This window comes from Pygoscelis adeliae, unplaced genomic scaffold (genome assembly GCF_000699105.1).
Source record: "Pygoscelis adeliae isolate BGI_AS28 unplaced genomic scaffold, ASM69910v1 Scaffold171, whole genome shotgun sequence".
NCBI lineage: Eukaryota > Metazoa > Chordata > Aves > Sphenisciformes > Spheniscidae > Pygoscelis > Pygoscelis adeliae.
The window spans coordinates 63,058-85,975 of NW_008824186.1; the positions used below are offsets into that span (position 1 = coordinate 63,058).

General features: G+C 35.3%; 1 protein-coding gene across 3 annotated transcripts in view; it reads left to right on the forward strand.

Annotated features, from left to right (window-relative positions):
• The first annotated feature begins 4,251 nt into the window (after positions 1 to 4,251).
• Positions 4,252 to 22,918, forward strand: part of USP47 (ubiquitin specific peptidase 47) — a 43,247-nt gene continuing 24,580 nt past the window's right edge. The window contains exons 1-11 of one of the 3 annotated variants that reach the window (XM_009334469.1): positions 4,252 to 4,308; positions 7,386 to 7,589; positions 8,538 to 8,651; positions 9,794 to 9,932; positions 11,595 to 11,691; positions 12,234 to 12,379; positions 13,229 to 13,308; positions 14,170 to 14,319; positions 20,529 to 20,624; positions 20,715 to 20,867; positions 22,278 to 22,445. In XM_009334469.1, coding sequence (XP_009332744.1) covers positions 4,252 to 4,308; positions 7,386 to 7,589; positions 8,538 to 8,651; positions 9,794 to 9,932; positions 11,595 to 11,691; positions 12,234 to 12,379; positions 13,229 to 13,308; positions 14,170 to 14,319; positions 20,529 to 20,624; positions 20,715 to 20,867; positions 22,278 to 22,445 — 1,404 coding nt within the window. Of the gene's footprint in view, positions 4,309 to 7,385; positions 7,590 to 8,534; positions 8,652 to 9,793; positions 9,933 to 11,594; positions 11,692 to 12,233; positions 12,380 to 13,228; positions 13,309 to 14,169; positions 14,320 to 20,528; positions 20,625 to 20,714; positions 20,868 to 22,277; positions 22,446 to 22,918 lie in introns of all 3 variants that reach the window. The other 2 variants (XM_009334470.1, XM_009334471.1) reach the window with 2 other exon arrangements.

Here is a 22,918-nt window from a genome sequence, read left to right on the forward strand (position 1 = left end):
AGACTAGATAGAAGGAAGAAATTTTTGATGCTGAGGGTGGTGAAACACTGGCACAGGTTGCCCAGAGAGGTGGTGGATGCCCCCATCCCTGGAAACATTCAAGGTCAGGTTGGACCTGAGCAACCTGCTCTAGTTGAAGATGTCCCTGCTCATTGCAGGGGGGTTGGACTAGATGATCTTTAGAGGTCCCTTCCAACCCAAACTATTCTATGATTCTATGACTCTCTGAAGTCCATAGTTCAAAATGCACAGGGTAAAGAGAGAGTTTTTAGAGTGGAGATGGTAACCTAGCTCTCTCTGATTATTCTCCCCTTACTTGCTGTATATTTGAAAGGTCTTTGGCCTTTGCATTTTGTGCAGAATGCAGTGCTGTCAGCATGTATCCAGTGTGGTGTTTAATGGGTTGGACCTCTAGGAATAAGTGAAGGAATTCCTGAAATCTGGTTGTGGTTTCTCAAGGAGCTGATTTGATAGCAATTTGTCATCACTGAGAAAGAGTCTTGAAACGAACTTCTCTTTAGTTGAACTGTAATTAATGTCAATGTTTCTGTGTGATGATACTTTAGAAGTAAAAGGTACAAGTGCAGACTACTCTTGTGATTGAAGCTACCAAATTTCACTTTATGCTTGTAATTGCTGGAAATGCGCACCCAATCAGTTACACAGATTTGGAATGTACACCCCAAAGTTTGACCAGCAGTAATGTGATAGGCAGTAGTCAACTTGTGTGCGTTTCTTACGGTAGTCTTAAGTTGCTGAAGCTACAGGAAGTTTGAGAATTGCTGTCTTAGGCTTAATCATCCAAGTCATTTTGTGAATGTAAGCATATCTGCCATTGCTACTTGCTACTGATCTCTTTGTCTTTCCCCTGTATTGCAGTGATTTGTGAGAATTATTTATAGGGTGTGGACATGTAGGAACTTCTCTACTGGTGATCATTTTAAGTCTCAATAGGCCATTAACTTTGCTTGGCAGTCAAACTTCACACATCTGTTGTTTAAACTCTTGACCTGAAACTTGTGATTTTATTTACTGATTCATGCTGTCAATATTTTTGCCTGTTGGAAATATTGGAATTTGGAAATGTTGGGTAGAATCTACATGAAGTCTGAGCTTAGCTTTAGGTTTCACTTTCAGTCTCTGAAAATAATTTTATAAAAGAACTGAAGCAGGAGTTAAAGTCTTAGGAGAATCTTCTGTCATTCGAAAAATAAAATATGTTTGTGTTGGTTTGTCCTCATAAGGTTAGTAAAATGCTGCTATAGAATTTTAATGAACTCACTGATTCAAAGCTGAAAAAAAGCAAGCCACATCTAAATGCAGTGTTCAAACCACTACAGTTTTGCATTTGAATGTTGTTTTGACAGATCTAATAACACTACAATTTTTTTGTTCCTTTATTTTCAACAAATACAGAACCTATACGGTCAAAGCTACTGTCTCAGTCTTGCAGATGGCACTAATAACAATGCTTCTTTTGTTAGTATAGATGGAATTACAGCTTGAATTACTTCAGTGCCACAATACACTTTATGTTCTGCAACTTACAGATGCAGATCTTGCATGTAAAAATGATGCAATATTTTTTATAAAGGTACATGGGGTAAACGCTTATGTAGAATGGCACTCTAGAATGTCTACTTGTCAGACCTGTGTGTCGATTGCATGTTTGTATTATAAAGAATCTTTTGCAAGTCTGGTCTAATACATAGTCAGAAATCTTCTATATGCAGGTTTGGGAACGTCATCTCCTTTCAAGAAATGGAAGAGTGTAAAAGATGGAGCGACTTGGGATGAAAGTGTCAGTGTTTCAATATTTTTGGAAGTTTAACATTTGAAATTACAATTTCAAATATTTATTGACCAAAATATTAGCTTGAGAAGACTTCTGTGGTAAAATAATCATAGGATGGTTTCCTAAATTGTAGCCTTAAGTAGCAGTCTGCATTTGCCTTTTTAGATGCTTATGCAGTTGAGGGTCTGCAACTTATTTTACTAAGCTACTGGTGGTGTGCATGCTATGTCACGGTATGGCAAAGTAGCAACATCTAGCTTTGAGGACTTCTCACAAGTACAGAACAGATGTGCTTGCTACCTGAGTAGTTGCTCCTATCTTTTCTGAGGAAGAGGCAATAGGATATTTTTGTATGTACCTGTGAATACCATGTGTATGTTAGTTTGAAACCCTTGAACTGTGTAGTTAATATGGTCCTCTATTTTGTGAGGTGTAATAAATAATTGGTTTGGTGGATTCCAGAGTCATTTTTATCAGAATAAAATTAGGCAACTTTATGTATAGTACAATCTTTGTTCTCTTAATTGTACTTTAAAGCATAAATTTCCATGGTGAAAGGAGCTTTTCTGTAAAATGTAAAGTTGAACTAGTGGTTATTATAAAGTATATTCATAGCGTGGTAGAGTGAATGCTTTAATTGAAAAGTAGGGAATGCTGCATTTGAAAGATTGATATATCTGTGATTTTGTGATTTGTCTTGTCAGAGCAGCTGAAGGCTCTTAGTTACTTCTAAAATTTCTGAACATCATATAAACAGTATAATTTGTAAATTTGATTTGTTTGATGCGTTATGTGGAATATTGAAAATCAACTTTTGCCATTCAGAATTTGTTTAGGGTGAAATAACTCTTTAAAATCTTCCAGCAGTCCTTTACTGAGAAATCAAGAGCTGCGAACCTAGCGTAAGAGCATTCTTATAAAAGAAGCAACCTGTAGGTATTTCTGTCCAGTTCAGATGATGCTTGGAGCCTGTCCTCCCCTTCACACTCCACTGCACGCACCAAGTAAAATAGCACACTAGAAAATTACACATGCCCCTGTGTATACTGGACTTAACTTGCCTGTCTCTGGAGAGGAGGAATTCAGGCTAAAGTAAGGGCTCTTTGGAGACACCAAATAGGAGGAAAATTGGAAGACTTAAGTCTTAGGCACAGGGCAATATACTTGATAACTATCATAATGTTATAAATCAGCAGTTTCAAAATTACACTTCCTGGACTCTATTAACCTCTAAGTCACTTTAGCAAAATGTATGTATCTTTCAATTGAAAGCAGGTAAAACTAGTAAGCAACAAAACATTTATATTGTGGTGGTGTTTTTCTGGGTTTTTTTTTGTTTGTTTTAATTTTTAAAACCTCTGTCATCTGAAATTATAAACTGGTGTGTAAAGAAAGCAATTGCTAGATACAATTACTGATCTTGGATTATTAAAACTTCAAAACTGGAACTTCAGTTCTCTGTATGCAAAGAAAGAAATCTCACCTTATGTGTTATCCTGCTTGAGAAGTTAAATGCAGTGGTCTAATTGGGGCTATTTTTGTAGGTCATTTGGTGGGGCAAATAGGGTACACCAGTAAAGATTATGTCAGTATTTTGCGTTTTGATAACCTTGACTGAGGGCGCAGTTGAAATTTGGAAAAGAGCAATGGTGTTATTACCATCTTCAATCTCACTTTCTGTTTTTCCTTTCTGGAAAAATATAAAGTGCAATGCTTCAGATTCAGAAACTAGTTAACTTGATGTTTGTCCGTAGTCAAAAAACAGTTTTGTACAGGTAATGTTTGTTGTTGCATTTTTGATGGTACAACAGAGATCCTAAGGCAGGCTTTCTTGAGGAGTGTTAGGAATAAGAAAAGTCAATCACTTCATCTCTTATTACCCTCAGCTGCATACTTGAAAATGGGTTCATATTAATAAAAACTTTCCTACAGGAAATAATTCAGGCATGAAGGAACAGTTTCGTACGAAACTGGATAGCTTCATAATTTAGAAATGCAGTAATAAACTGAATTATGGGGTTATATGCTAATCTTGCGCTTGAGCCATTTGAGGTAAAACGTTTACCTATCTCTGGAGGGATTTATTTAGTACAATGAAGGAATTTGTTATTATGAATTTATATCTTGAATTGTTGTTTGCATTTTCTTATCCACTCACTTTTTTTACTTTATGAAACGTAGTCTGTTGTGTATTACAACTTAACTAACATTTTATGTAACACTGCTCCTATGATAATTTAAGTGTTAAAATGGTGTGTGCTGAACTTCATGTTAATAGAGAACTTCCTGTTACAATATTTGGAGGCTATTCCTTTTAAAGTTATTCTGTGAATGGTGGTTTGGAACTCAGTAATAATATTTTATTTATACTATAAAACTGACTTTATGCAAAAAAAGTCAATTTACTATTTTAAAGGATTATGACTTATTAATTTTGTTTTCATATACTATAGGATATGTTTTGGAGTTGCAGACAAAGTATCTTTGCTGAAATGAAGAAGAAATTTTCACAGGTAGACAGATGAAATAAACTTTATAAAATAATAACCAAGATACATAGTAACAGCATGATGCTGTAGCTTTTGTTTATTTCTTAACATGAGCATGAACTATTTAATTTTTTGTGCATGTTCTTGAATACAAAGATTACGTATGTATTAAATGCAGTCTTAACAGTAGAAGCTTCAAGTTGAGTATGTGTTTATATGCTTTTACACTGGTGTGTGTGCTTTTGGCCCGCTGTAGCTTTTCATAAAAAAAGGAATTGTGTAGCTGTCATAATATATCAGATTATGTAATGATTAAAATTAAGTTTTGTGTTTACTTTGTGGACTCAGCTTGATAACAGCCTGTCAAAATAATTTTGTCACTGGTCAGTACTGCCTTTTACACTATTTTTATAGTAAAGTAGCCACAAACAAGATGTTTGCATTGTTGTCTGATAGTTCAGATGGTATGTGTGAATGCTTGCCATGAATAGAGTTGGACTGAGGTTATTTTTGATTTATCTGTTTACTATGAACAACTCGAAGCCGTGGCAGCACGAATGATGGCGTAATACCATTTGCTATACTAACCCAGAGTTAAACCAGTTCAGTCTGTCAGAATTACATCTGTGAACAAGGAAGAGAGGATTTGTCTGACATGGAACATCCAGCAGCCCAACCAGCAAATCTTCTGTAATCTTCTGTAATTTGTTTGCTTAACGTTATTTTCATCTGTCAGATACTGTGTGTCTGATTATTTTCAGTAGCAACTCCAGTATAAGTCACAACTGATTAACTATCAAAGGTAGTGGAGAAATTGTGAGTAGGAGTAGTTGAATTTACAGGTATTTTCTGCAGAGAGGAGGGGAGTTAAGGTATTGGTTATGTAAAGGCCGTAGGACAACAAGGATTTGAGTCTCCAGTGGAGAGCTTCTATTCCTGACATGCTCATATACATAGCAGGTCAAGTTGTAGGATCAGTGGGAATCATTAAATCTGAGTTAACTTACGTTTTCCTAGGTGAAGCTGTATGAATAGTAGCAAATGCCTCTTAACCTCTCTGCGCTGTTCTATAGGGGAGCGTGGGCTTCCACCCAGAGCAAGCTTCTACTATTGCTGGGGAATCCGGGTCATAAGTGTAGGTTGATCTTATGAGTTTGTTGGGTTTTAGCCGCTGCTCATCTTCTCCAGAAAAATCAAGAAAGTAGACCACTGAACTGGGCCACAAGCTTCATCTTCTCTTTTGTAACCCCACAATGAGAGATGAATTGTGTACTGCTTGTTCAGCCAAAAAAAAAAAAAAAAGCTGTGCTGGGAAATTTAAAGGAAAGAACCCAGGAGAAGTAATCACTGGTGAAATTTAATTTTAGTCTACTCAAGTACAGCCCTGTGTGTGTCTGTGGGTGCTGTGGATGAAAGTGAGGATATAATACGTCAAAATTACTTTGAATTCTGAATTGTGTTTGCTTCTTAATGTTTGCTTGCTAATGTTTCAGGAATAGTTTTGTCTGTTGTCTTAGAAAGTAGTTCATAAACCTAAAATTATCCGGTAAAGATTAAATGTATGAAGATGAAGTGTTGCAGATCTGCTGGAAATGGTGCCTTGCATCTTTTTGAGCATGCAGTTAATGAAGATTTCCACGAAGGACAGTACATTTGGTAAACTTAGAGAAATTGGACTTTAAAGTCTTAAGAAAAATCACAGTCTAAAGCAAACTAATGTAATACAGATTGGGGGTGTGGTTTCATTTGCCCTTCTCTGACAACTTTTTTCTGATGATGGGAATAGATGCTGTAGTCAGCTAACACTTTATTTTGTAATTGCGTGAAGACTGTCAGCTGATCTCAAAATTTTGTAAAATGAAGGGACCCAGCATCAGCTAAAATGTTTCTGTTACTTTTTAAAAGGTTTGGTGATATAAGAGCTCTCATAAGGGCTGTGTTGTGAGGCTGGCTGTGTAGAAATCCAAGGGATGCTGAAGTTGTTTAGACCTTCTTTGTAGTTCTTTATTCTCTAGAAGATGCTTATGACGTGGCTGACAGTTTTAATATGAACACAGTTCTTGCTATTTATGAATGTTTTTATCCACTGAAAATCGTGATAGCACTGCATGTATCTTTTTGCCTTTTTAGACGATGTGCCCTTTAGCCGTGGACTGAGGTTTGGGTGCTCTGATGTGCATTACTAATGCTTTCTGTGTGTTACAAGTTGAAAAGGCTGAGTCCTTGGGGACTAATTATTCCATTTATTGACCTGATGCTTTATTGTGTGACCTGTATTTAAATATTAGTTATTCCTGATTGTTCTACAACTTTGGATAATTAAGATAATTAACTGTGCTTAGATCTTTGACTTCCTGGGTTTTCAGTGTTGGAAAGTGTTGGGAAAATGCGATTTTCTTGGCTTACCTGGGTGCATAAAACTTTATCACTATTCTATTGCCACCTTCATTTAAGATTGTTACTTTTCTGATTTCAGGTATATTGAAGTTGCTGTTTAAAATCTCTCTACTTTGTCTAGTAGCCGTTTGGCAATGTTAATTTTCTTACTCTGTTCAGGCAGAAGAATTTCTCCTGTGACTCACACAGCAGTGGATTTAGTAGAAGAAAGTTGGTGGCTTGATTACAGAACTTTTTGTTTAATGGTCAGCTTCCAAGATTATTTGGAAGCTTGTAGATGTTCTGGGTTGCATTCCTAAAAGTCACAAAAGGTATACTTCTACCTCAGCAGGATTTATGATCATGTCAAAGCAAAATATGATGTTGAAGTGATGATTTGAAAGGCTGTTCCTGACTGGAAGCAGCATTTTGTCTGCTTCCTGGCTGAAATTCTGTGCAGAAATTGAACAGTTTCTCTCTACACAGTGATCCACCCTTCCAAATTCCTTCTTGTTCTATAAAAATGGGGCTTGTTTTTACATAGGTTTTCCAAAACTGGAAATTTAATTTTCTTATACCTGCTTTCAAAAATAAAGTCCAGTTTTAGGATCCTTAGCTTGTAAAAGTATACCACATTTTACTGGTGAAGTCTTGTTTTGATTTTTCAATTAAACTCCAAAATGTTCTTAGCTCTACTCATGAATTGTTGCCTGCTGTCATTTCAGGTGGAAAGTGCTGCTGAGGAACCCAGGGTGCTGTGTATAATACAAGATACCACAAATTCCAAGACAGTGAATGAGCGTGTTACCTTGAACCTGCCAGCTTCCACACCACTTAAAAGGCTGTTTGAAGATGTGGCTTCAAAAGTGGGCTACGTGAATGGAACTTTTGATTTAGTGTGGGGAAATGGAGATAATGTAACTGATACGGTATGGCAAAAGTGCTTTTTATTTCCTCTTGATAGCAAACGTTTAAATCTTCACATTATAGAAAAGTGTTACCTGTATTCCATAGTGTTCATTTAATTCCTGTAAAAATGTGTTTTCATTTAATTACTGTAAAAGTTCATAATAGTTGCACCAGAGCAGACTGACACACTATTTTGATTTGTCTGAATTTTATTTTGTATTATATCTACATTTTAGTCTCAAAATGTGCTCTTAATTGATAAATTTATTTAATCATTAAACAAAAGAAACTAATATGAACATTCAGATGTAATGCTAGTTTTAATTATCAGTATGTATTTTTAATAATAATACTCATAGTAATTAATCTCATCTGTTTCCTGTGGTCTTGTTTGAGAAATGTTTTCTTCTCAACAGAAGCATGCTGTGTAGTGACTTTCCATGTTTCTTATACCTATTTGAATTTCTAATACAATAAAATCATAATTAATATAAAGCACAGAAGTTATTGTAGATTGGTGTTGGTTTTAGTTAATATGATTTCTATAGATGCACCTAGAAAACGTTGTAAGATTTCTTAAGGAATAGACGTTAGTTTATTTCAGGTCATGTTTATGCTTGCTGAACTTTTTTTTTTCCTTTAAAAAAAAGAAGTGTATGCAAGCTATATAGGATACTAGATGGTTTGATGTTCTGCAAGAAACTTGTAGACTAGTGTCTTGACTCCTGAATAGAGGTACCAACTTCTAAGTATTAAATTGGACTGTAATACTTAACTTACACTGTTTCTTAAACTGTTCCCAAGTTCTTTCAGTATTAATGATGAGTATGTTTTGTCTATACTGGATAATTATTTTCATTTCATCTTAGTGTGTCAGAAGCTACTTCAAGCAATGTACTTGGACGGAATTTGTTAATTGTGTATAGATCTGTTTAAAAAAAAAAAGTTGTTTTTTTTTTTCCTAGCAGACTCCAATAGATCAGAACAGTGACAAAACTATTCTTGATGCTGGTTTTGAGCCAGGGAAGAAGAACTTTCTGCATTTGACAGACAAAGATGGTGAGCAGCCTCATATAATGCCAGTAAGTAAAGTCTTTGCTCAGCTATATAAGCTATAGTGTTGGGGGGAGAGAGACGTATGTTCTGTGTATTGCCCTTGTGAGATCAGAAAATGAAATAAAATTGGGCTGTATATTTCATACAATAAGCTTCTTCAGGAACCTTCTCAACAGACTTTTAGACTACTATTTTACACTTCTATGTTTCTCCTGAGTAGGACCAATTCCATTAGTAATGATTTGCTGTCACTTTTTATTCATGCTTGACAAATATTTCTGTAATGTTTGCTGTGAGTAACTTTCTAAAGTTATATAATTAATTAATCTTTGGCATATTTAGAGATAAGTCTTAACAATACTAGTATAATCATATACCTACTCCTTTTCATCTGGGTGTTTGAAAGCAATATTAGGCCACTCTGACAGAATTCTCAGAAGCAGCAGTCCTGTATCAACAGCAGTTACCTACTTCCAAATTTACCTTTAAGAAAAAAAAAAAAAAAGAAGTCGTCAGTGTTGCTAGAAACAACTTTTTGCCATAACAAAATATTTGAAATTTCCTATTTATTGAATATGTGGTGCAGTGAAAGATAAACACAGCTGCAGTTTATTTAAATCAGGGATTGGATAGACTAGTGATATGTTAAGATTTATTACTTGGCTCTCATGTCAGCATAATGCTGGCCTACTTAGCCTTTGTTGTGGACTTAATTATCTGAAAAGCGGAAAAGAACCCCCATGTTTAAATAATTGTGCACAAGGTCAGAAATTGAGAGTGATTCTGAAAGAATATTGAGTTGTAATTTTTATACCTGAAAAAAAAGAAAATCTCATTGTATATTTCAGTGCAGAAAACTTGAGACATAGGAGATGCTAAATTGCAAACTTGCTTGTTGTATGGATTATGGTACTGTATTTGATTATACAGTGTTCTAAAGGGCATTTGCTTCCACTAATGCGAAGAATGATTTCTCGAGGGGTTGAGAATTTGGAGGGCAGAATTAAAGTTACTCAGGCAACTGTATATTTCCAATTTTGTAAAATTTGTGTGATATGCTAACAAAATTGATTTCTTGGCCACGAGAGAAAGAAGTAAAACTTGTAGGTGCTTCAGTAAAAATTTGTTCTCTCATTTTTGCTTAATATCAGTGTATTTATGTTTTTAGGAGGAGTCAGGTACAACAGATGACAGTGTGCAAGACAGATTTATAGGCCCTCTTCCAAGAGAAGGCTCTGTTGGCTGCACCAATGACTATGTCAGTCAAAGCTACTCTTATTCTTCAGTCCTGAGCAAATCGGAGACAGGTATAGTGTTCTCTCTTGTAAAGGCAATGCTAATTCATAATTATTTTAGCATATTTTCAAATAGCAGCACTTCAAGATTTCTGAAATAAATTGCAGTTTATTTAAAAAAACCCACATCACTACTACATTTTCCATCATGTTTTCTACAATATTCTCGAATCACTTTGGGAACAGCAGAGCTGTCTCCCATCCTTTTCTTACTTGTGACAGTGCAATTCAAGGTCTCTAACGGGGGCCCTCCTTTTCAGTATTAATCTGCTGCTGTGTCCCTAGTTGAGTAGTGAGGATTGTATTACCAGAAAGTATTCACCTAGAGCTTGTGTGTTCACTCACAGCTTAATGAGTACTTGATACTCTGTTATAGAGGGGCTGTTGCCAAATCTCTGCACTTCGTGTGTTAACTAAAGTCTTCCTCCTGTAGCCCCTGGTTGCAGTTTCTCTGCCTGCACCGTGATTCCCCAAGAGGTTCATCCTCCGCTGTCTGGCTCCCCACCAGCAAGTGGAGACTCCCTCTGGAAGGGAAGCGCAGCTCTGCCTTGCAGACAAGTGCCAGGGCAGATCCCAGGAGGCTGGCTGGGTGCCTTTGCTGTGCAGAGGGCAGAAGCAGACAGCAACTTATAGCTCAGTAATGAGACAAACTCCTGATACTAAATTTGTTGAGCAGACAAAAAGAGGACATTCGTATTACACAAATTCACACATGTTCAAGATTTTTTGAGAGATAAGAAAGTTTATCTGCCACATACCATTTTTTCATTTAATACAACTATGAAAAGATGAACTGTATAGAGTAGAGTAATAAGTAAAATACACGTGTTCTAACTCAGTCTCTTCACAGACAATGCATGTGTTTTGTATGGAGTAGCTGCCTTTAAATTACTAGTAATGTGAAGTTACTAGTAGGGAACTGAGATTTTTTTTTTTAATACTAAGAGCTTCAGAGTATAAATAGACATATTAATTTCTTTATTACACTATGCTTCAGTATACACTGCTTACTTATCAACTGTTGTTAATATTGTATATTTTGGAGAAAATCTTAAAATGACAGTAAGATTGAATATAAGTAACTAATTCCCTTTTCAGCTAATAAAAATGACACTGACTTTTAGTAGCTGTTTTAAGTGGTTATTATGGGAGAAGGTTTTAGAAGATACATGTGCATGGGTGCTTTAGAGATTTTCTTTTTATAGTTCTGAGATGATAGTATAAACCAGTGCAGATACAAATTATATTTACATTATAACTAGGACGTTTTTAGTTGACATCAGGCAATAAGTAAGCTAGTACACAATTGTTTCTTAACGAATTCTAGATTCTTCTATAAAATATTTAAATCAACTATTAAAATATTTAGTTACCTACGTCCCCATTGGTGCAGTATTCAACATTAAATATTGGTTATTATTGCGAAACATAATTCATGATCACTAAAATAGCTGTGTGTCCTTCAGGGAAATTCTGTTGTGTAAACTATTACTCTCTATTGCTCTCAGAAGTGAGTAATTGTAATATTCCCTCAATTTTTGTAGTGCAAATAACAATAAATGACAACAGCTGGATGCATTTCTTAAATAAACATTATTTTCTTGTCAAATGTTTTAACTCAGTGATTTCGCATCTCTTTGTGCTATTTCCATCTCATTCTTCTTGTATTTTTAGGTTATGTGGGGCTAGTAAATCAAGCAATGACTTGCTACTTGAACAGCCTTCTACAAACACTTTTCATGACTCCTGAATTTAGAAATGCGTTATATAAGTGAGTATATATAATCAAAACCTGTTCTTAAATTTGTCCTGGTACATATTGGTAGGAGACCCTTTCTAATTCCTCCTGTCAAAATTTCCTTGTTCGGATACTGAAAAGCATACTTGAAGTCAAGCTGGATAGACTATTATAAATTATATTTGCTTAAAAGCTTCCAGATTTTTAGTAAAATACTAAGATATGTTATTGGCTGTGGCATGGACGAGCTTTTTAAAGAAATTGCCCCATCCTGAAAACATCAAACTTGAAATTAAGTTTGATACTGAGTGCAGTTCACGTCTGTATTTGTGCTGTGAATGGCTTCAAAATTACTTCATTTGTTTTGTGTTAGGGTTGTACATCTAAAAAATAGTATTGTCATTAACTGCAGAAATGGAAAGCAATTCCATGTGACTTTTCCCAAGAAACAGAGCTTCAGTTAACCTCTATAATCTGTCGGACCTCTTGAAATGTAATAAATGCTGATTTAAATGTCTTTTTGACTAATATTTTGAAAGCATTTTTAACTGTCAAATATCTTGTGTTGTGACTAGATGGGAATTTGAAGAATCTGAAGAGGATCCTGTGACGAGTATCCCCTACCAGCTTCAAAGACTATTTGTTTTACTGCAGACCAGCAAAAAAAGAGCAATTGAAACAACAGATGTTACACGGAGTTTCGGATGGGATAGTAGTGAGGGTAATATGCAGATACTAAGCTTGTGTGATTTGCTTCAGCAGTGGCCTGTTAGGTGTTTGAACTGCTGTTGATGGGGAAAAATGCTGGAATAATTAAAAATAATTTAGAATCCACTGTGTTTCAATGGAAACAAAATAGCCTAAATGGATATTTTGTTGTGGTGTGTGTTTGATTTTTTTTTTAAATGATGTCTGTGAGTTTTAGGCTGTTAAAGTAAAAAGCATTATATTTTTGTAATTAAGCTATCATTACAGTTGTTAATTGTTTCTGAAGAAGTAGCTCTTTGTGAGAAACTTGGATCTGTTTTGAATCACAAATGTCAAATGCACACGTTCCACTTAAGCAGAAAATAATATGGATAATTCCATAAAATCAAACACTGTATTTGTCTTTTTGACACTTGTATAGTGTAATTTTGCTCTATAACATGTTGATTTTTACATGGAGTAATCACATGATGATAAGGAGTTGGATTTCAGTGTCCTTACACTTACAAGGGGAAAAAAAAATTGAGTTTTAGAGAATCAGCACAAAGTGGGAAATAAGTCAGAAGCAGTTTATTTTATAACGGTGCATATTAGCATTTCTGTATTTTTATGTATTCTTGCTTATGTACGCAATTCTTGTTTATGCATAAGCATTGTGAGCAAGCTGGCTGCTTATTTTTCTAACTTAACTCAGGAGGCAGCTGCTTGTAGAATTGAACACTGGCCCAATAGTGAATAATGTAGTAAATAATTGGTAAATAAACAAATTGGTAGCTTTTTAGAAAGTATTCTCAGGCTACAGTTAGTATTGGGGCTAATAACATCTCTTGTTTTAATTAAGTTTAATTTAAATTTCTAACAGCGTGGCAGCAACATGATGTACAGGAGCTTTGTAGAGTAATGTTTGATGCTTTGGAGCAGAAATGGAAGCAAACAGAACAGGTAATTGTATAAAAACTTTTTTCTGTTCAGTCAACGGTGTAGTATTGTTTTGGGGTTTTGTTGGCTTTTTTTTTACAGATGATTGTGAAAAATGTTAACTGAATTTTAAATACAAGGTTATTGAAAGTCTGCAATAATTGCCACTTTTCTTGTTTGATGCAATAGTTAAGCTACTATAATGTACAACTTTCAAGAGTGTGTTTCCTATGTTTTCCTCCCCCAGTTAAAAGTGGAATATTCTGAACTCTGGATACTTAGTCTTTATCTGAAGAACAGAAATTGATTGTGTAACTCAGCTTCTGTGATAGCTTCCTTGCTGTCAGTATTTATTAGGTTACGCTGTGGGCTGTTGCAGCTCAAGCCCACTCTTCCAATGTAGGAGAAAGATAGGAATACTTTCATAACATGTTACGTTCTGATAAGTGGTCAACTTGTTACAGGCCGGTTTTCAGATTTGTAGATTGGCAAATACTTCCTCTGTCTTTCTGCATCTGCCTCTGGAGACACAGGGAAGGACTGCAGTATCAGTCTGTTAACGATGTCTGCAAGATCAGGCTTGTTTTTAAAACATAAACTTCAATTTTGGTAGTTTTGTGGTCACTCTTAAAATGTGAACGTAAAGTATACTGTGAAGCTTACATATTGTGGTTTGAGAAGTTCATTTGAGATGTGTTTTGTGCAGTGGTGGGTCAGGGGAAAACAAACAATTGAGATGGGTGTCCTGCTGGGGAATGGTATTCTAAATGTGTAGCTATGCAATTAAGATTTTATTAAAAAAAGGCATTTTCTTTTAAAACTAAAGAAAGAAAATATGTTCTGTTTCATTTGTTTAAAGCTCTGTTGAATATCTGTTTGTTTCAGGCTGATCTTATAAATCAACTGTATCAAGGCAAACTGAAGGACTATGTAAGGTGTCTAGAATGTGGCTATGAAGGCTGGAGAATTGACACTTACCTGGATATTCCTTTGGTCATCCGGCCGTATGGCTCCAACCAGGCGTTTGCTAGCGTGGTGTGTACTATTATGCTGACTAATAGTGCATCCATACACACATAGAATACATAATGCGACAGTGGTATAATTTGTTACATGGTAAGTATCATCCTAGATACTCCATCTTGGGGTGTTCGTCTTTGTGCAGTGAACCAGCTAGCAAGTTCTAGAAGATTTTTTTTGGCTTTTTGTTTTTGTTTTTTTTTTTCTTTTGCCCTTCAATGAGTCCTACTGGTGCATGTATAAGGGGAGGGGAAATGCAACTTTATTGCCTTAGGGCTGCAGTAATTAATTATTTTCTTCCTGATAAAATCTTCAGCATTTACCCGAGATATTTTTATGAGATTACTAAGTTTTATTTGGGTTGTTCTCTTTATTAACACATCTGCTAAATTTTCATAGCATTGTTGAAAATCTTAGTGAAAGAACAGAAAGTTGAATTAGAATTTTTAGTTTAATTGCCATGTTGTTGCTGTGCTTTTTAAAGTTCACTTCTCAAATACCATATGCTTTTAACAAGCGATTTAATGATAATAAAAAATCATATCATACATCAGTGTTCTTGGTCACTTTTGCTCCAGCATTACTGATGTTGGCAAGCATATATATTGCTTAGTAAATCTGTGGAAGTTTTTTTTGTTTTATTTTTTCCACCCCCCTGAAAAGAAGTGATTACAATCTGTGAAATTCCACTGTTGTGGCTTAAAATACCTGTACTATGGATAAAGTTGTGAGAAAGAATAAGAATAAATCAAACAAGTCTTTCAGTAAAGGTTGTTTTAAACAAACACTTGTTGTGTAATTGGCTTACCAGGATTATTTGTTATATATAAAGTATTTTTGCTTTTGTATTTAGTATGCTGGCAGTATTCTTTAAGCACTAGTAGTCTGTAATTCTTAACAGTAATTCTGTTAAGAATTGTTAGAATTAGGTTAAACTGCAATGTAGGTTCAAAGTACTTTGTACTTTAAAACTTTAAATGCCAATCTTGAGAAGTAGTAAAGATGAGGGTTGTTGATCTCACAAAAAGGATTCAAGTTAGTAAAGTCCTTTGGATTCTTTTTAAGATTGCATTAAAATTTTTTAGAACCATCCAGCTAATTGAAGCTGTATTTTGAGCTGCCATTCCACTGATACAGATTGATGTTTTACGTAGATGGCTTCCCTTTTCACCTTTTGAAACTCATTTCTAGAAATAGTCCCTAAAACAAAATTTTTTGTTGTAATTTTTATTCAATAATGAGATTTTTCTGATCTATTAATGAAAACATTTCAGTTCATGTAGCTGTATTCCGCATTTAACAATGCATTGTACATGTGTCTCAAATTGAAATTTTTTTCTTTAGTAGAGAAGTCTGTAGCAGAATGCTAAAAAAAACTTTGTATATTTGTAAAAACACAGAAAGCTTGAACAATCAAGAACTTAAATATCAGATTACTTTTAGTAGTATTTGATATTTCTCCTGTAAATCAGCATTTACTGGGTTTACTACACTGAGGAAAATAGTTTTAAGATTTTTGTTACACAAAGTTACGTGTTTGCAATTTGTACTGATGCTTCAATTTTTGAGCTTTTTCAATTCGTATTCTGATTATATTCAGTTGATTCTCCTCCCTGCATTTGTATTATCTATAGCAGATGTAATTTTTAGTTTTGTAATCTTCAACAGTGGGGAGATATGGAGGATACTTGCTTTAGGAGAAGGGAAAAATCGCCTGTTTCTAAATGGAATTCTCTGAAGGTAGTATCCTCCATTGATCCATAGATGATGGTGATTTAGTAGGTGTAGGTAAAAAGGGTATGAGTGAGAGATCAAAAACTTCACACATGCGCTAATAGGGCTTATAGAAGGGAATGTAAAACTTTTTAGACCTTGCTAGTCAGCTCCTGAGGGAACTTGCAGCAGGCGACACAACCCAAGATAGGGGATCTAAGGAGGATACTACCTTCAAAGAACTCTAGTTAGAGGTAAGTGATTTTCCATTACTTTCTAATAAGAGAGAATGGATGTATGAGCTTTAAGTAAGGTTAATCTGTAGAATGCCACATAAAGCGTATTATCCCACTGTTCGACATTGTGTACTACGAAAAAAATGTAGATACCTGAAATGTTGCATTTATCTGTAAATATATATGTATTACTCCTTAAATAGCTGGGAACATTGAAGAACTGGGAAGGATAATGTTACGCTTTCTTTATTTCCTAATACAAAGTAATTCTGAAATTCTTCAGTATGTTTTTAAGGTTTGCATTTTGAAAATTTTTTTCTGATTCCCCACTCCATCTGCTAAGTTCATGTAGTAAGACTACATAGCTACAAACTTACTAGGACATCTCTGGGGCGCTGAGATTTTGTCAGTATGTATCTCAAGATAGTTTGTGAAAAAGTACTCACGCTATCTGTATTATTCAAGGGCACGGTTTACAAAAACCTGAATCAGTTTTTTCTTGAGGTCAGTAGAAATACAGACATAAAAATATATAGCTCATTTCAAGGAGGTAAACAGGAGCAGCAGTTCACATGCTGATTTTTGTAGGTACTAGTATCTTTTGTATAGATGCCTGAATTTAACAGCATTAGACATAAACTAAAAAGATTTTTTTTTTTGACTGCAAAACATAAAAATTTTGCAAGATGAAGAACAGCTGAGAGAAGAGTGGATGCAATGGGGAACTAGCTGGCATGCTGAAATTATGTTACTAGAAAACAGTGGAAATTGCTTTGTAATACCAGAAGACTAGTAATAATACAAGTATTCTGGAGATGTAGCAAGTACAGTTCTGTTTTGTTAAGTGTTGCTAGTTTTCACCACCTTTTGTACATTAGCTTTTCTTTTGAGGGTGTAATGCATACAAGTAGTCCTTTTTTGAGCAGAAATTAATTTGGACTTCTGTGTGAACTTTGTGGTGTCATTGCTGAACTAAAACTGTTGATGGCAGTTAGAATATGGATCGTGATACTTTTTTAAGCTAGATTTGTAATAACAAGGTCTTGTATTTTTAGTTGAGCATATTCTTTGGACATGGTAAAACTAGATGAGGCCTGAAAATCTGAGATGGCAATTAGTTTCTATTTTTTTCCACGAACAATTTTGCCTAATGGCTACTTATTGTGTAACTTTTCATAAAGGTTCTACTGCTCCTGTTCACAGGTTTTTGTACAAATGCTTGCAGTAAGATACCTGTCAAATTACTGACTTACTCTTCTCCACAAAAATGCATTATGATATATGTCCTAAGTGCCTATCTGTAGCTAGACAATAATTAGTTTGAACTGTTTGTTATGGCATTTTAGTATGCCAAGTGTTATAGATCTCATAATCAGAATTTTAAAAAATGGATATACTCAGAACTTGGCTGGACAAGGCCCTGAGCAATGTGCTGTAAGTTGGACCTGCTTTGAGCAGGGAGTTAGGATCAGATGATCTCCAGAATTCTCTTTCAGCCTATATTGTTCTTTCTATTCTGTGACTATAAAAAAGTTTAAATAGCCTTTGTCATACTAATCTATTGCTTGATCTTTTATGGTATATTTTGAAGTGTGTGTGTGTTAGGAATGTTGGAAAAGCTTAATAGCTCTAAGACTACATAATAGTTAGCTCTTTGAAGATAACTTCAAAGGTAACATTTACTGTAAAAATGGAGTTGCACAAAAATGGGGGATGTCGTGATAGGTTGTGGAGCATAGAAGCTTTATCACTGGTTTTGCTGAGAAGACTGTCAGAGTAGAAAATGGTGGACTCCATTAGAATAGGAATTGTATTAAGAAACATCCTAATCAGCAGAACTAACTTTGATGTCAAGATTATGTAGGAGAAAACTGGAGGAGACATAAATGAGTAAACCTGAGGAACAGCGGTGTTCCTTACACAAGGGTTGAAAAATACACAGATAATTCCTATAGCTCAAAAATAATGGAATTCTCAAGAGTTTTAATCAGTTTTTTCAAAGCACAGCTCGCTATGTGTGGTAAGCAGTGAAACCGCAAAAGTAATGTAATAATACTTCATTCAGTTTTTGGGGGTCTGAAGAGGATCATCACTTTTTTTCCATACGTAAAAATTTATACTACGTTTCCTTGTTAAACTGCACATCACATGAGTCTACATAAGCATTACATAATCATTTATGTCCCATCATTTGTATATTTCCCATTCATTCATATTCATGTTGATGCATGAATTGCAACTTTTTTCTTACACTCAAAATATATTTTTATTGTCTTAACTGGCATTTGATTCATAAGAGAGAGTTCTGTGGTCATTATGTGATGTCTTCTATGTTTCGTGTTTTCTGTGTTGGTTATTAACTTTTTTGCTTTCATATAAATAGTTCTGAATATTAATTTCTTAACTAGATCACAGAATAAGTCAAAATGCAGTAATCCATTTCTTCCCCTTTCTCTTTAAGCAGGGTTATAACTTGCTTAGACTTTTTCTTACATTTTAGAATGAGATTCCTCACACTTTAGTGCATAATCTTACTAAATGTTAGCTATTTGTTGCCCTTGAGTAAAAAGCAACTCGGCCTCTGTAGCGTTTAGGAAGTAAATACCTAGACAGTAGTTCAATTCAGACTCTAAAATGTTTTCACGTTTCTAGAGAGTCTCTCTGTCCAAGAGCTGTGATTTCAGGGCTATTCAGAGGCTTTTCTGGCTGGATCTGAAACTGGTGAAGTGAGATGACTGCCTTCAATTTACAGTCATCTTACTGAGTTTGGCACATTTTTCATTTGTGAGTAGTTGTCACCTGGAATACATTCATTTTTAAAAAGTCCTTTCTCCTAGAACAGCAGCAGAGCTTTTGTAAAACATTTGTTTTATTATTGTTCTTGCTTCTTCCCCGAGTTCTCAGAAAGAAAGAAGTGAGAAGGGAAGAATTGGAGGCTTTTTGAAGAACTTGACGTAGCCTTGATTTCCTCCCAAAGTGTGACTTACCAAACAACATGATTTAGATAGTAATCTTAAGTTCTGTGCCAGCCACATTACAATTGGTGAGTTTACTCTGCCCAGTTAAGCCCCCTCTTACTTATTCAGACTTCAGGGAACAGCTACACTCCTTCATAAGAGGTGGTAATTTTTAAAGCGTTGTTTCTGTTCATTTTTGCTTTAAACTGAATGTCTAAATATGCAAGTGGTATTTGTTTTCACCTCCATAGGTGAACAGAAAACTGCCTTCCACTTGGAGTTCAGAAACCCAAAGCCCTATTGGCTTGCAAGGTGACTGGGTTAAAGGTTTTAACTTTTAAAATCTCTGGATAAAATTCTTCACTGAAGGCATCTCAATATTCTTAGTGAATTTTGTTTGAACGAGTTTGTTCTCAAGTATACACAACTTATGTGCAATATCATTGTTGCAAATTATGTTAGGGGGAGGACTAATGATTGGTTTGGTTGTATTTTGAATATTGTTTACTGTAGAGAGGAGCAAAGTAGAAATCATTAAACTCCTGGATTTAAGCATTAGTGACAGAACTTTTAGGCATCTGTCAGAGGACAAAATTCCAGTTACTGGTCAGTTGCCTCATAAGGTTTATGCTAGGAAGCTAGTTCTGTCTTTGTAGGAGGTGGCCATATCTGATTCTCACTCCTTTGGGAGTGAAGCTCAAATAGTCTCCCTCCGTCCTTTCCCCACCTTTCACTTAAAAGTACTATCTTCAAATGTAGTTTCCTAAGTCCCTTTGTAGAATGGGACTAAGGCTATCTTCAGGCAGGACACTGAGGAACTGAGTAATGTTTTTTCCTGCTACCTCCCCCCCAACCCAGTAATTATTGGATGGTATCTGTTGGGAAAAACTCCTCTTGAAATGCGGAAGAACAATCTCAAAACTCTGGGAGAACAAGGCCAAAAAATAAGCTTGTTTTCACAGCAGTTGACTGAACAGACATGACTAAATGTGATGTGCAAGATAACAGGAGTAAATGTCATTTTATGTTGTCTGCTTATTAAAACAAGACAATTTTGGTTCATCAAATACTGAATGAAATATAGTTAGCCATAATTGTGGTTTGACTGTTTAACCTTGGGCTGGGTAGAAAGGTTGGTTTCTCTTCCTGTTTTCCTGACTCTGTGTCTGTATCGAAGTTTGTCAAGCAAATTTTGGTTGTAGATTTAATTGAAGTAATTTGTATGTGTTTGCAATCTCATTGTAAATTTATCGTTCTGATTTATACCTACATAGTAAACATGCTTTAAAAAAATCAGGTAACATCTTTTTATTATTAGGAAGAAGCACTGCATGCTTTCATTCAGCCTGAGATTCTTGATGGCCCCAATCAGTATTTTTGTGAACGATGTAAGAAGAAATGTGATGCAAGGAAGGTAAAGACTGTCCAAATAATTTGCGAAAATTACTTTTGGTAAATACCAATCCTGACGATGGTAGCATAATCTTGTCTCTGCTTCATTTAGGGTCTGCGGTTCTTGCATTTTCCATATCTGCTGACATTACAGCTGAAGAGATTTGACTTTGATTATACCACTATGCACAGAATTAAACTCAATGATCGTATGACCTTTCCTGAGGAGTTAGACATGAGTGTCTTCATTGATGTTGAAGATGAGGTAAAGTGTTTGGTTTCAGAGAAAAGTCTTTTAACTTTCTTGAAGTTTCTCATTAAGAAAATTAAAATGTCAGTCTAATAAACCCATTTTAACAACATTATTTATCTACATAAAATGTTCTTTAGCCATGGCAATGTTTTAATTTGAAGTTTTTAAATCTGTCCACATGTTTTTTTGTTATATCGAAAAGGAAGCATGTTCTCTAATCGCTATAGGGTTTCCATGCTTCCATAAAGAAGCTGTTTCTGATTTCTTATATCTTTGCATGGGTGATTTAAAAGTACAAGTCTCAGGGCTTCTCCATATACTGCAAATCCAGAATGAAACATTTCTTAAACTTGTGTCTGAATCTGTTCTGGTCATGAGGTGATGTAAAGTTTTGAAACTCTGAATGCTGAGGTTAGTCCAGAAAACATTAACGATTAATTCCTTCCCTCTGACTCACAATATTGCGTATGTTGTAGAAATGAGATTTGTAAAATTTTATTTTTCACTTGCATCATCTTTTGGCTTCTAACTCTTCTGGTTTTGGCCAAAATTCATGTTGTGCAATTACATTCACCAAAAAGTATTTAATGTGCCTTCTGCATTAAAAACTAAATTTATTCCTTTAATTCCATTCCTGAAAACATTATGTCACTTTGCTAGCTTGTAGTGGTATAAGAGAAATACTGCATTGATATGCATATAGGGAGGCTTTTCTGACTATACAAACCTTTGGTTTATGCTATCTAAGCAATTTGATACCTCTCAAAGTGTTACTGGAGGGGCTAAATGAGAATGAAGATTGATCTGGGAGAATAGAACTTGAGGCAAAATTAACAACTGTCAGAAAATCAAAAGAATTATCCAGAGGAAAGAGGATCAGGTAAGAGATGGATATAGTGACTTGTACTAAACGAACTGCATTCATAGTGTTGTTGACATCATGCTTTTAAGCTAATAGAACGCTAATCAGTCTTACTGAAATACCTTGACTCTGTCCAGTGAGTTGAAATGGAGAAAAATCTTTGACTGTGGATGAAAATATTTCCAGTCAAATCAGTTCTGATTAACAGGGCCATGTTACAATAGGATTTGTTATCTGATATTAGGCTTCCAGGTATTTAATTGAATTAACTAGTAAATGGAATAGGCTAGTTACAGATATAATCTTGTCAAGTATGAAACCAGGTAATTACCATTCAGTTGCACACAAGACCGGAAAATATTGATCTAAGGCGTGGACTGAAGACAGTTACTAACAGAAACAAGTCTGTTCTCAGTGCTGAATTGCAGAGGTCTCTAGGTTTTTGAGGAGTTTCATTGTTTTGTAGATGGAATTTTTTCATTTCACAAATACATTGTTATTTCTTGTTCTGTGTAACTTTAAATGTTGTATAATATTAGTATGTATGTCTTATTTTTAAGAAGTCTCCTCAGACTGAGAGTTGCACTGATAGTGGAGCTGAAAATGAAGGCAGTTGTCACAGTGATCAGATGAGCAATGATTTTTCTAATGATGATGGAGTTGATGAAGGAATCTGCCTTGAAAGCAATAGTGCAGCGGAAAGACTTTCTAAAGCTGGCAGTGAAAAGGTATGTTTAAAAAAATGTTGTACTGGGTCTGATTGGGACGGAGGTAATTTTCTTCATAGCGGCCTGTATGGTGCTTGGTTCTGGATTTGTGACTAAAACAGTGTTGATAGCACACCAGTGTGTTAACTCTTGCTGAACAGTGTTGCACAGCACCAAGGTTTTCTGTTTCTCATTCTGCTGCTGTAATGAGTAGGGCTAGGGGTGGGCAGGAGGCTGGAAGGGGGACGTAGCTGGGACGGCTGACCTGAATTGACCAGAGGGATATTCCATGCCATATTCCCTGCTGTGTAATGTCATGCTCAGCAGTAAAAACTGGGGGCTTTCCAAAGTAGCTGTTGCTCAGAGACTTGCTGGGCATTGGTCTGCTGGTGGGAGGTCATGAGTAATGCCTTTGCATCATTGCATTCCCCCCCGCCCTTTCCTTCACTTACTAAACTGTCATTATCTCCAACCACAAGTTTTCTCACTTTTCC